The 14,269-nt window shown below is 28.7% G+C and overlaps 4 protein-coding genes across 4 annotated transcripts; 2 read left to right on the top strand and 2 right to left on the bottom strand.

Moving 5' to 3' along the window:
• Positions 1–1,029: 1,029 nt before the first annotated feature.
• Positions 1,030–1,931, bottom strand: OCT59_012009 (uncharacterized protein). The gene has a single exon (XM_025308977.2). The coding sequence runs from the start codon at positions 1,795–1,797 to the stop codon at positions 1,267–1,269; it is 531 nt and encodes a 176-aa protein (XP_025188471.1). The 5' UTR covers positions 1,798–1,931; the 3' UTR covers positions 1,030–1,266.
• A 6,623-nt stretch (positions 1,932–8,554) lies between these two features.
• Positions 8,555–11,654, top strand: OCT59_012008 (uncharacterized protein; the record flags this gene model as incomplete). Its single annotated transcript, XM_025312987.2, has 8 exons — positions 8,555–8,800; positions 8,875–9,064; positions 9,149–9,482; positions 9,568–9,669; positions 9,743–9,996; positions 10,104–10,924; positions 11,013–11,107; positions 11,192–11,654. 8 exons carry the CDS (start codon positions 8,555–8,557, stop codon positions 11,334–11,336), a joined length of 2,187 nt encoding a protein of 728 aa, XP_025188470.1. The 3' UTR covers positions 11,337–11,654.
• OCT59_012007 (uncharacterized protein) lies at positions 11,491–12,582 on the bottom strand. Its single transcript, XM_025329847.2, has 4 exons — positions 12,219–12,582; positions 11,862–12,066; positions 11,692–11,783; positions 11,491–11,599 (listed from the first exon to the last, which is right to left on the bottom strand). Exons 1-4 carry the CDS (start codon positions 12,483–12,485, stop codon positions 11,552–11,554), a joined length of 612 nt encoding a protein of 203 aa, XP_025188469.1. The 5' UTR covers positions 12,486–12,582; the 3' UTR covers positions 11,491–11,551.
• Positions 12,583–13,040: 458 nt separating this feature from the next.
• On the top strand, positions 13,041–14,159 carry OCT59_012006 (uncharacterized protein; the record flags this gene model as incomplete). The annotated part of the gene is made up of 5 exons (XM_025329942.2): positions 13,041–13,223; positions 13,307–13,430; positions 13,672–13,796; positions 13,888–13,931; positions 14,012–14,159. 5 exons carry the CDS (start codon positions 13,041–13,043, stop codon positions 14,157–14,159), a joined length of 624 nt encoding a protein of 207 aa, XP_025188468.1.
• Positions 14,160–14,269: the final 110 nt, after the last annotated feature.

The raw sequence follows: 14,269 nt of genomic DNA, 5'->3' as shown, positions 1-14,269 counted from the left end.
AAATTATAATTAGTTTCGGAAAAGCATAAAAACAGTTTAGGCAATTAAACTTTGACTAAACTATAAATTTTAAAAAAATATTTTTGGCAAGCATCCTTATGTCACGTGATAGTGAAAATAAATAAAATCTACCCTTAGCGCGTCGCCTCCAAAAAATGGTAGCCGGCTGAGTTACACGTGATTTTGGACGACCATTGTAATAATTTTCAATGTTTAATATTTATACATATCTCAATTCTACTACTCTTTTAGTAATAAAATAAAAATTTATACATATCTCAATTGTATTAAAGCACAACATAAGTATTTAAACATGTTTCTGAAAGTTTAATACTACTTATTCCCAATACCTTGTATTCTTATTAAATCTTTCCAAGTTCTCATAAGCATAGTTCTACGATTTTCAAGTGCTATAATATCATTATTCATTTTTTCCAACGAGTTGAACATTTTTTAACCATAAAATACCATTTTGGCTTATTATGTGATTCTTCTAACAATTCTTAATTGATATTTTCATCAATAAAAAAAATTAAAAATCACATTTTTTATAATATAATATTCATGTATATCTTATTTAGTATTTCCTGCAAATAGTCTTTATATTATTTCGGCAACGTAAACACTTTTTTAAAGCAACACCTTTTATATTCAAAAACTCTTCAAACATGACACCCTTTACAGACTTTTGTTTTTGTTGGCTTGACATAATCAATTCATTAAAATGAAGAGAAAAAAAAAACCGATTTAAAATTTGATCAAACCGAAAAAATTATGTTACGCATCGTGCATCACGTGCATAAATGGATGATATGTCATATGTGATTACCAAATATCATATCCGGCCATCATTTTTTTTGAGACGCTAGGGTGGTATGAGTGCATATTTTGTCATTGCTGCGCATCAACCTGGCACACAAAAAAATAGGTGCAAAAAATCTGTACCTACACGTATGCTGCAGGCAATGTTATGCTTAAAAAAATTCTACATACATGTATAAAAAAAAAAGACTGGAAAATGGCAGAATTTAAACAGTTGAAGATATTACCAATAAGCAGTTATGTTGGTATATAAATTGACTAAAAAACCAGTTTATTTCCAATAATGAAAGATAATACAAATTTAATTATTAAATTATAATTTGAAATAAATTAATCTATTCTTTAAAAACAAATAAAAAGCACCAATGTAATTTAAAGTTCTTAAGAGTCATAAATAAATTGTAAATTATACAAATCATATCTATTAAATTAGAGAAAAAATGTTCAAGTGTAATTACCAGGGATGATTTTCTGACATCCCTCAGTACTTTCTCCAGTATTGCAATCGGAAGGATCAGTACAACAACGAATACAGAATAAGCCAATATCAGGCTCGACAAGATTCACAAATTTCTCATAACCTGTGCATAATGCACCAGGAGGGGAACCATCGCCTTGATTATCATATTGGCCACCTCCATCACTTGAGCTCAATCCGTACGCAGAACCGTCAATGGTGCCAGTGACTTGGACGTACTTCTCTGTTTTAAGAAAATGCGCTGTCTTAAGGAATCCTGCAGGGAAAAGCTTGGCGCCCGGTGCATTGGGAGGGTTTTCTTGAGTGCAGAATGTGATAGCATCACTTTCGCTTGCACCAATATTTCCACCGGCTTCTTTTGGAAGAAACGAACAGTAGAGATCTATACTCTCTATTGTTACGCTGAGACCATTTTTAGGCGATTGGCGACGTAAAATGGCGGCATTTGTGGATGCAATAGCCGCGAAAATGAAAAAAAGAGAAGATACCTTCACCATTTTGCAACAGAAAGAAAAGTGAATATGAATTATGAATTATTTTAAAAGTCCTTTATTAGACTTTTTAGAATTTTGGAGGAAGTTGGGTTTAGTTTGTTTAATTTGAAGCTTCTTATATAAAAAAATTTGTTTGTAAATCAAACTGCATGCCAAGTATTATTAACTTATATAGGAAAACAGGATATCTATATTACGAGTAAATTACATTCAAAAAAAAAAGACTTTCTAAAAATAAATTGGCACCATGATCAAAAATTATTAATAATTAATAAATTTAGCCAAATATGGATATTTTATACTAATAAATTTAAAAGGAGAATATCTTAAGTGTGACGTAGATCAACTTTGTTTGGGGAAGATCATTAAACTACATTACCATAAATGTAGGGAATGCCAAGAAATCTTTTTTTTTTTATTTACATTTTAATTAATTTCGTATGACTTTTTTAACAATTCTAATTCAGCTAATTATTCCAAATCTGTATTTGGATTTCACCGAGGAAAGCTATACTCCAATTAGAATAATTTATAATTTATTCATCGGGCGAACTACGGTTTACTTTCGGGTTGTGTCTAAGCCACAAGTTATGAATTATGGAATTTATTTATATTATATATAATTTGATTAGTGCCCAAACGAAACAAAGAACAAAGTAACCAACCATTAATTATTTACTGGATTTTTTTTGTTCCTATATTCTTATTAAATTTAATTAAACAAGAAGAAACTTTTTTTTTTGTTTGTAAAAAAAATATTGTCTTTGTAATTTGAAGTAAAAATTGAGATTAATATTAAAACCTTGTCATGTTAAATTTGATTTACCAAGAAATTTACTAAAAAAATAAAAAAAAAATGGTATGATCAGAACCTGACTGTAATTGGAAGAAAACAAATTAAAATAAATCGGAAAATTTTTCGTTAATCAATTAATTTTACATACATATCAGTTAAAAATATCAAAAAAAATCAAAAATAGTAAAAATTAAAATAGTAACGACCTTTTTTATTTTACCCTTTGTGTACTCATAGCTGATCTTATACCTGCCAAGGCTTTTTAAACAATATGTGTTAATTAAATTATGCATTAATTCCATTCTTCTTTTGGGATAATATAATTATCACAACAGAAGTGAGTGAAAATCATGAAAAATGAAAAAATGAAGAGTAAGATAATGTGAAGATATACTTTTATCTAAAAATAAACTGTTGATCTCATGCAAGTGATATATTGAAAAAATTAAAGGTTTTCTATAATAATTCAGAAAAGAATCTTTGTTCACATTGATTCCTAGTAGTAAGATCAAAAAGATAACTTGTATGCAAGGATTAAAGGTAAACAACTTTTTTCTTTTTTTAGTTTATGATATTACCAGGAATTTGAAAATCAAAACAAATACGTATTATGTATAATATATAAAGATCATCAACTAATCGATGCACTCCTTATTGGGCTGGCAAATAAATGCATGATTCGGGAAACCTTAAAGTGGGCATATGGACTGATCTTGTGAAAAATTAAGAGTAGGTTTCGTCATACTAGTAGGATATTCATTTAGGAGCGCTAATCTTCAAGTGTCCGGAACCTCCTTTTTATTTCTCCCTATGATAATCATCATGGCATATGATTAACTAATTATAACTCTGCTACTAATTCCCTCAGTATGTAATACTACTCTGACATAATACTTCAACCACTCATAACAATTTTTAAAACGGTCTAAGGTTATATTATGGATGGTAAACTGCTTTTTTAAAATCGACTTTGGCATTTAATTTATTCAATAATGGTTCGATGACATTATTAAACGTAACTGTGACGCAAATGTATTGTTCTTATACGTGTACGACATACTATCTTATACGACCTATATTATGTGACATATACGTCGTATAAGAACATAGCAGCTGATCGTATAAGAACGATACATTTGCAACTGTGACGCAATTAGATAAGTCATATGTCGTATCGTTCTTATACGCTATTTTCTTATACGATCAAATTATGCAACAATATGTGGACCATCAGATGTTATTTTCTTGTACGATCATATATGTAAAAATTACCTTCTTGTCCCGCGCGATAATTGATATAAATAAACAACTTGTTAAAATCAAATTTTGTTCTCTTATTTGTTAATATTTATTTATTTTTTACAATATTTTATCAAGTTTTACAATATATAATAATGTTTTGATATAAATATTAAAAATAAAAAATTAATTTTATATATATATTGTGTATATATATATATATTCATAAATATTTAAAGTATTATAAGTCTATTTATTAATAATGTCTTTGCAAAAAAATTCTTTTTGTGTTTATACTCTATACTCTTGTAAAAGAAGATACATAAAAAGGAGTGCATATTGTTGCATAATTTGATCGTATAAGAAAATAGCACGTGATCGTATAAGAACGATACTAGTTGTCATATAAAGACGTATGGACGTAATTTAAAAATGAGTTAAGTTTGCACCGGGTAACTATATCTACTAAAAAACTATTCAATTGCATCCACAGTTTATTAAGTAGTTTAGAAATGGAAAAGAAGGAAAAGAATAACAATAAGAAAATCTAAATGTGTTAACCAAAGTCCATTATATTAGGAGTTTAGGACCGTTGAGGGTCCGTCGCTTAATACGCTTAAAGTATTACAAAATGTCTAAAAATAAAGCGTTACAAAAAATGTGATACAAAACATAAAAGGAAATAAGTAGGGGCTAAATTATAGTGACGTAGATGAAAGGAAAAATACATGGGTTAAACCGGTACTACAAATTTATCTAGTAGTCCTTCGCGGATAATAAAAACATTAGAATGTGAAATTTACTCTATACGTGCATATTTTTACAAAAATTTTCTAAGATCATTTTTTCGCACCAAAATTTAATTAAAACAAAGCTTTGCACATAAACATTTAATGATTTTAATCAATGGTCCTGATATAGAAGATTTTGACTTTGAAAAAGCATACAGTGCAAAACCTCTACACTCAACAATAAAATAGGTGTGACAAAATTTCATAATAAAAAATTGAGAACTTTCTAACTGTCGGCTAATTTTTTATAAGTAATAATTAATTCACAGGGAGTCATGAATATCAACGATTTTCACGGAAAATCATGATATTTATGCGACACGTGAATAACTCTTTTATCTCATGTCCAGTGATGAGAAAGAGTATAAAAGGGTATCTGATCAAAAATCTCGACAGTTGACAGTCACTTGCACGACTAACATAAGATCGTACCAGACTGCCAGAGCTGAGCATAGTTTGCATCTCTAATAATAGCGATAAATTACATTTTTATACTAAAAAAAACGGTAATTCCTTTTACAATTGAGTCTACTTGCCTAGCTGAGTTCAGTATAGCGTGATTTTGGTTTGATTCCGCAAAATTATGAACTGCAAAAACCTGTATTTTTTGCTGAGTATACATATCAAATTTTCGAATACTCAGATAAATATTACATCGTACTATACAGTATAACAAATATTAAAATATCTAAGAATATATCCGAAAATACTGTTCTTGAAATACTTGAAAATTTTTTTAAATTTTTTCATGTAACACATATCAGCACATTAATACTGTAATGTTAGTGGTCAAATTTCGGATGACTTAAATTCAATTATGATGAAGTAAACTCTGCGCAAATCATAAAATAATTAAAATACTATATTATGTTACTATACTATAGAGTTTTGTAGTATTGCATAAAATTAGCATAATTATATAGTATTAGCCAGTAAATTATACTCTGCATCCTCTGTAGACTCAATTGTGAAAGGTTATACTCTAAAAAAAACTACCGTATTTAGTAAAAAATGACCATTGGTATATATATATATTGAAATTGGAACTCCGGTTTATTGGTATTAACATGTCAATAAGAGATAACAAAATCTCGACAATCCAAAATCCTGATAAGTCATTATATCGACAATTTTGTGAGTGTTCTAATAAAATAATTTGTTGCAATATGTAATATTTAGTTTAAACGTGGTCTAAAATTGTCAGAATAATCAACTTGTCGGTATAATGATTTGTCAGGATTTTGACTTGTCAGGATTAAGTTGTTGTCGGTCTTGTTTACCAAAACCGTGTAAAAATAAACCATCAGAAAAATTACAGGCATGAATAAGTTATATTAAAGTAGTGATAATTTTATTATGAAATTACAAATTTGAGACTACAGTATATAAAATTTTGTATTTTATCATTAATTGCATTAATTGATAATTAATAGTTGTGCATTGTTTTTTTATTATAAAAAAGACAAAACGTAAATAAAATCACGTGATCATTCGATTCTGAATTATGATTGGCTTATTATGCTTATATAAGCAAATAAATTGAGACTTTTTTTTATTTTGTAAATTGATTCCTTTTTACAAGTAGGGTACAATTCTTTTTACTAGATTTTATTCAAAGATTTTAGATTTTATATTATAGAAGTTTTGGCGTTTTGTACTGTACGATAATTGGATTAATTTAAAAGCAAGGCGGATGCAAAATACAATAAATTCTCAAGAGTGAAAAGTAATTTTTATTAATGAATTGTAAATAAACATTTTTAGCGGGCAGGACATGTAAATTTTATATTATAGTAATAAATGAAATTTTTTTGCGCTCTTATTATAATTTTGTAAAAAGCAGATAAAAAATGTTTTTGCGTATATCCTTTTTTAAATTTGAATAAGCGGTACATTCGCACATGATTTTAAGATTTGCGCACATGATTTTATGTATAATATGCGCTCGCGCCTTGTTGAATTTATTGATGTCCACCTTATCCAGGAGGTGTCATTAGAACATAAATGAGGAGTATCGGGAATCGGGATTGTGGATTCAAATGAGATCAACCTCGGTTGTTATATGAAAATTTTGTCGGGTATTACTATTTGTTTCAAGTCTATTAGTTGAGCGAGTATAATTTTTAAAGGAATCCTTATTAATATTGCGTCGTTTCCATTTTAAGTGAGTAAAAGAGAATTTGAAGTTATATGAAATTTCTTTAAGTATGACGTTATGAAGGAAAGTCACAGGAGTATATAATGATCATACGATGTGAAAAAACTACAGTCATGACCGTAAATGTCCGAGAACCGGTTTTAATATGTGTAGACTTACCAAATTTAAGAACACAATAAAGAACCAAAAAAAAAGACAAAGAATATGTAATTTTTTACGAAGAAAACTCGGGTAAGTTGATGATCTTAATCTCCAAATTTGTAGATCAATAATAACAAATTAGGTAAAATTAATTTTGTCAACATAAGGAGTCACAACCTAAGAGGAGGTGATTTATTCATTAACTCCTGGCCTAATCGGAAAATTCTTTCTAATTTCACTCCAAATTGTTGTTCAAACTCCCGGAATTAAAGGGATAAAAAAAGGAAAATATGAAATCATAACGAACTTTGACGAGATTATGGAAATTGTTATATTTTATATTTTGCGGCACAAATTCCACGAAATATAACGGAAATATTCGATTTCGATCCGTTATTCGGACCGGATTATCCCGCATTTCCGTATTTTTACTCTAGTGGCGCCAGTGGCTTTTAGAGATTTCCGATCACATGACATGCAAAAACTAGTATCCATGAGGTTAGTATACGGATTGATTTTTGACCATTATGATAGGCAGATCGACAACATGACATGGCTTTTATGGTTCATCACTTCATTATGCATGATATGCATGATCATAATCAATAATAATTAATAATTTATTAACCACTATTACGACATATATAGATATTGATTTGCCGAATTCCATGTAGAAAATTGGATAATTCTATTTTCTAAAAATTATTAATAAATTATTTTTTATTACAAATTTAAGATTCTTAAGTATCTTAATAAGCCATTAAACTAAGCCAAGCTGTCAAAGAATGATCTATAATTAATGTTATGATAATTAACAATTTAACAAATACACAAATTTATTTCTTTAGAAAATGTCGTCAAAATTCTGTCGTACTTGTCGTACTAACATTTCTTTAACTGGAATAATAGTTGTTTATCTTTCATATGAATTCGAATTAATGCTGTATTCGCATGGCAACTGGTGTTACTGTAGGAAATTTTTTGGTTTGTTTTGCTATAAATAAGTATGATAACGACAATGGCTTTTTTTCCTTCTATGGGAAGTTTTGTCTGCAAGAACCAATACAAATTCCGAGGATTGTTCAAAATTTGGTTAATCGGAGTATTTGCCACAAAATATTTTCCATTTAAAGAAATCTCTTAACAAATTTTGGATTTTCATAGTGGCCTCCAAAACCATTTATGGAATCCTTAGTTTTAAAGTTGTTTCGAACTCTTTAAATCTATAATTACTTGTGTAACAAAAAGAAAAAGACAAAAGAACTAATTTCTTGGAGTGGATTTGCGTTTATACTGTTTATTTATCATTAGGGGTAATATAATGATAGTTTAAATCATTTTAAATGAAAGTTGTTACTAAAATTAGATGTCGTCATTTTTGAATGATCCATTCGGAATTCGGAAGTTCGGAGAAATTCGACCCGGGAGATCGACCGTTTGTAAATATATAAAAAGGATGCAAATTTAAATTTTTTTTCTAATAAAGTACACTGAATTTAAAATTTTTATATTATAATCTTAATTTTTTCTCTTGACACTTGTCAACATAGAATTATATACCGAACAAAATATTATTAAAATCTATTTATACATATATAAATTTTACTAATTTTTGTAAGATCTAAATAACTCAACATGAGTGATAACATATTAACCGAGACATTAACCGTACAGGCTGATGAGCCAATGATTGATACTTTTGATCTCGTTTTTCTACTTACTGCTGGAGTTATGGCTATTTTATATCTTTATAAAGATACGATATTCGGAAATAATAGCAAAATTGCCACTCCTCAGCAGCCAGTATCGACTACTATACCTAAACCTATAACTGGTCCACCAAAGAAAGATAAAGATTTCATCAAGAGGATGAAAGAAACTGTAAGTTCATTTAATTTTTTGCAATGATTTTGACCGGTAACATATATATTAAATTCATACTTATTGAAATTTAGGATAAGAACGTCATTCTATTCTATGGATCTCAAACTGGGACTGCAGAAGATTATGCTTCTCGTCTTGCAAAGGAAGGTCAACAAAAATTTGGTCTCAAAACTATGACTGTTGACGTTGAAGATTGTAACATGGCTCTTCTCGATAAATTTCCATTAGACTGCGTTGCCTTTTTCTTGATGGCTACATATGGTAATACATCAAATTTATTGGATTTTTATACGATTTATTTATCGATCAAAAATCACTAATTGAAATAATTTACTAATAAAATAGGTGAAGGTGAACCTACCGATGATGCTGTTGATTTTTGGGAATTGATCACTTCTGAATCACCTGAATTTTCGGCAGGAATACCAGTAGAAGAAAAACCTTTATCTTCTCTTCGTTATGTCGTGTTTGCTTTGGGAAATAAAACATATGAACACTTTAACGCGGTCGGCAGAATGATTGATAATAAATTAACTGAATTTGGTGCTACTAGAATTGGTGAACGTGGTGAAGGTGATGATGATGGCAGTTTAGAAGAAGATTTCCTCGGCTGGAAAGATGATATGTGGAAAGCTGTTTGTGATGCTATGCAAGTAGATCAAAGTGAAGCTAAAGATGGGTACGTAATCAGAAATCCATTTTAAAAAATTTTGATTTAATTTCACTGTTGTTATAACATATTTATTTTACTATTACATTTATAGAGACCATGTTGCTGCTTATAAAATTACCGAATTGGAATCTTGTGACAGCAATAAAATTTTTCACGGTGAATATAGTGGACAAGCTTTGATGGTTAATGGAATGTAAGTATTTATGAAACTGATTAAGTAAATATATATTTATTTTGCTTACTAATTCAATGTTTTCCTTATTTAGTCGTCCAACTTATGATGCAAGAAATCCTTATTTCTCTCCAATTGTTGCTACTCATGAGCTCTTCAATACTAATATGACAGATCGTAACTGCGTTCATATGGAATTTGACATTAGCGGATCTGGTCTTGAATATGAGACTGGTGATCACGTTGCTGTTTGGCCCATGAATGCCGAACAAGATGTTGAGAGATTACTTAAAATATTGGGTATTTGGGAAAAGAGAGACACTATCGTCTCGGTTGAAAGTATTGATCGTAAGTATGAACATAACTATAATTTGTTATTTTTCAAAAGCAATTATTAATGTATTTACAATATTTATTAAATAATGATTTTTTTTTTTAAAAAAAAATCTTTTTAGCATCGACAACTAAGAAATATACATTCCCAGTTCCAGCAACTTATGCTACTATTTTCAGATATTATCTTGATATTCATGCTCCAATTTCTCGCCAATCTATTGCCACCCTAGCTACCTTTGTGTCAACGGAAGAAGGCAAAGCTAGGCTCACTAATTTGGGTTCAGACAAAGAATCTTATAGAATTGAAGTCTCTGATGCTCACCTTTCCTTAGGTGAACTTTTGGAGTCTATTTCTCCAAATGGAAAACCTTTAGATTCTATCCCTCTAGAATTTGTTGTTGAAATCCTCCCAAGAGTACAGCCCAGATATTATTCAATTTCAAGCTCTTCAAAATCTACACCAAAGACAATTCATGTTACTGCCTCCATATTATCCTATAATCCCAAAACAACCCCTCAAAGGAAAGTATACGGTCTTGCAACAAATTATATACTGCAAGTTCATCGTAAATTAAGAAATATTCAACATCCAGAAACATCACCATCCTATTTATATTCTGGACCAAGAAATAAATATTATGATGAGGGAACCAACTTGATTAAGATGCCTTTACATGTTAGGCATACTAATTTCAAATTACCCAAAAATTCAAAACTTCCTGTTGTAATGGTTGGCCCTGGCACTGGTGTAGCACCTTTTCGAGGATTCGTTATCGAGAGAGCACTTGTTAAGGCTCAAGGAGAGGAAGTCGGCGAAACAGTATTGTTTTTCGGTTGTCGAAAACGGGATGAGGACTTTTTATATCAAAATGAATTTACCGAATTATTTGCCACTCTCGGTGAAAGTGGAAAATTAATAACAGCATTCTCAAGAGAACAGGTATGCTATTTTTTAATAAAGGAATTTTATTTATATTTAAAAAAATTTTTCTTCTTGATTACTAAATTATATTTGTTTTTGTTATTAGTCACAAAAAGTATATGTACAACATAAATTTCATGAGAATGGTTCACATATTTGGCATTTGATTCATAATCTTGGTGGTTATTTCTATGTATGCGGGTATGGTATCATATATCATAATAATTTTTTTTTCGTGCGATCAAAAAGTTTGATTACTAAATACAAATTAATTTTTAACTACAGTGATGCCAAAAATATGGCACGTGACGTTAATACGGCCCTTGGTCAACTTGCTCAATCATGTGGCGGAATGGATGAAACTAGTGCAACAAATTATGTTAAAGATTTAAGAAGCAAAGGAAGATATCAAGAAGATGTCTGGAGTTAAGATGTAAAATAATATTCGTTACAATAATTTGACAGATTCATATATAGACGTAAAAAAAGATTATCGTCTCCTTGATGGAGACGTTAAATATCATATTTATTTTTTAAATTAACAATTGAAAATTTTGAACTTTTTTTTATATAAACATTTGTTATACGCTTTTTAAATCATTAAAAAAACTTGATTTATTGAGATTTAGCATTTTACATAATTATTTATAATGTAGAAATATATTTTTTTTCCTTTAGATAATTCACTAAAATCTGTTAATAAAAAATTAAAAAAAAATAAAAAAATAAAAAATATTATTTAATTAATTAATTTTGCATATATTAAATATATAAAAGAACCATACCTTTACACTTTCTTCTATTGTAGTTTTATCAGTTTGAATATGTAACTCAGGAGATGTTGGTGGTTCATATGGAGAAGAAATACCGGTAAATTCTATAAATACAATTTAATTGTTTATCCTATTCAATGACTTTATGAATTTTATGTAAAATATGAATAAAAAATAAATACCCTTGATTTCCCCGGCTTTTGCTTTTTTATATAAACCTTTTGGATCACGTTGTTCAACAACTTCTAGAGGTGCATCAACAAAAACCTCGATAAATGGGATACCATTATCTTCATGCAATTTTCTTGCAGAATCACGATCAGCTTTATATGGTGAAATAAAAGAAGTCAACGCAATTGTTGTAGAATCCGCAAAAAGTTTTGCAACCTAATTCAATATTAAGAATAATGAATTTATAAGTAAATTAATAAACAGTGTTGGCATTTTTTATAAGTCCAATTATTTATTATTTGGATTTTAGTTAAACTTACGTAATTAACATTGACTGTAAAAGAAATTTAAAATATTATTTAACTTACTTCTGCAATTCTACGAATATTCTCAGTACGATCATCCGGACCAAAGCCTAAATTTTTATTCAATCCAAATCTAATATTATCACCATCAAGTCTATAACTAGATATACCTAAATGTAATAAATGTTGTTCTAGAACACTTGCTAAAGTTGATTTACCAGAAGCGGAAAGTCCGGTAAACCAAATCGTTAAACCTTTTTGTTTAAGTAAATTTTCTCGTTCTGAACGAGTTACTTGTCCTTCATGCCAAGTAATATTTGTAGACATCATAAATAAGTTTAAGTTCTTTTAAAAATTAAAATAAGAATATTAAGGATATATAACTTTTTTTTTTTTACATATCGGATAAAGTTACTTTTATGTGATCTTCGATCCGAGAATCTGAGATTAATGTATGTAATACAAAAATACGGGGCGCTACGGGGGCTAAAATTTTTTTTTTAACTAAAAAAAAAAACGCGAATTTAAGTTAATGATTGGCGAACCTTATTCTTTTCATATGAACGGAGCAAGGTGAAAAGGAATTAAAAAAACGCGAATTTAAGTTAATAGTTGGTGAACCTTTTTAATCCGATGCTTTTCATATTAATGGAATAAAGTGAAAAGAAATTAAAAAAAAACGCGAATTTAAGTTAATGGTTTTTTAATCCGATTCTTCCATATTAATAGAATAAAGTGAAAATAAAAACGCGAATTTAAGTTAATGGTTGACTGATATAATAAAGTGAAAGAAACCCAAAATGGGAGTATCATAAGTTAGCCAATTTTATTATTTTATTTATAAACATATGCTGTATAGAAAAAAAGTGAATCTAGAAAATCACAATGAATTCATTTAAGTATATTTTATTATTCATTTTGTTAAACGTTGCGATTGTTGTTTCTCAAGTTTCAATCCTTTTATTAGGAGATTCTTTGACAGTAGGATATACTCAGCGCAATCAAACATATCATCCTTATGCGATTCAACTGAAGAAAGATTTTGAGAAAGCTTCAATACAAGCTGACGTAAAATAAAAAAATTTTTAAATGTCTAAATGTCTTTTTTTTCGCATAATAAACCTTTCTTTGGCTTAAACTAAAAAATATAGATAGTTGTAAACGGACAATCAGGAGATCGCGTAGTAGATGGAAGATTCGAAAGACGTCTTCGTGAATCTTTAAAGCAACAAGCTGCAAAGGGAAAATCTTTCGATTGGGTTGTCATATTAGGAGGTAACGAGATTTTTTTTTCTCGCGAAAATTTTTTTTTTCACATTTTGTTATTTGTTTAGCCTTGTTGAATTCTATATACTCAGCATTATTTAATATTTTGTAACTGGATGACTGGATCACTTCTAGAATACATTGCATAAAGAACAAACATTTGCTGAAAACAATAACATTTATGGCCTTGTTGAAATATATTTAATTCTATTTTATAATAAATTTTTTTAATTTCTCCTCTTATTTTTAGGGACAAATGATTGTTTTAACCGCTATAAATCTGATAAAATATTTGCTGCATTAAAAAATCTTTATCTTATTTGTGAAAGTAGTGGTGCAAATGTATTAGCTTTAACTATTCTAGATTTTAATAATGTAAGTTATTATTATGAAAATCTTTAAAAAACGTTCGTATCTTAACACTTTAATCTTTTTACTTTCTTATGTATATATTTATTATGTTTAGGATGAGCATGAACCGACAAGACTTCAAATAAATGATTTGATAAGGTTAGAATTGACACAATGTGTATAAATTTTTACATTTTTATATCGTTATTATAATTTAAATAATATACTTTTTTTTATAGAAACTATACAGATCCTAAAGTAACACCGTTTGATATAGCAAGTAAAATTCCTAATAACTCAACGTATTATCAACCTGATGGTATTCATTTAACACCTTACGGTTATGATACCATGGGAGATTTGATTTTTTTAACTTTTTTAGTATAGTACTATATAAAATCCAAAGCAAGTAATCTTAAAACTGGTTTTAGGATTACGTAATCGATTGGATGTAAAGATATCGATAAATTCATACTATTCATACTATTTACTATTTT

This window comes from Rhizophagus irregularis, chromosome 2 (assembly GCF_026210795.1).
Source record: "Rhizophagus irregularis chromosome 2, complete sequence".
In the NCBI taxonomy this organism is placed as follows: domain Eukaryota; kingdom Fungi; phylum Glomeromycota; class Glomeromycetes; order Glomerales; family Glomeraceae; genus Rhizophagus; species Rhizophagus irregularis.
This window is presented reverse-complemented; position numbering and strand designations above follow the sequence as displayed.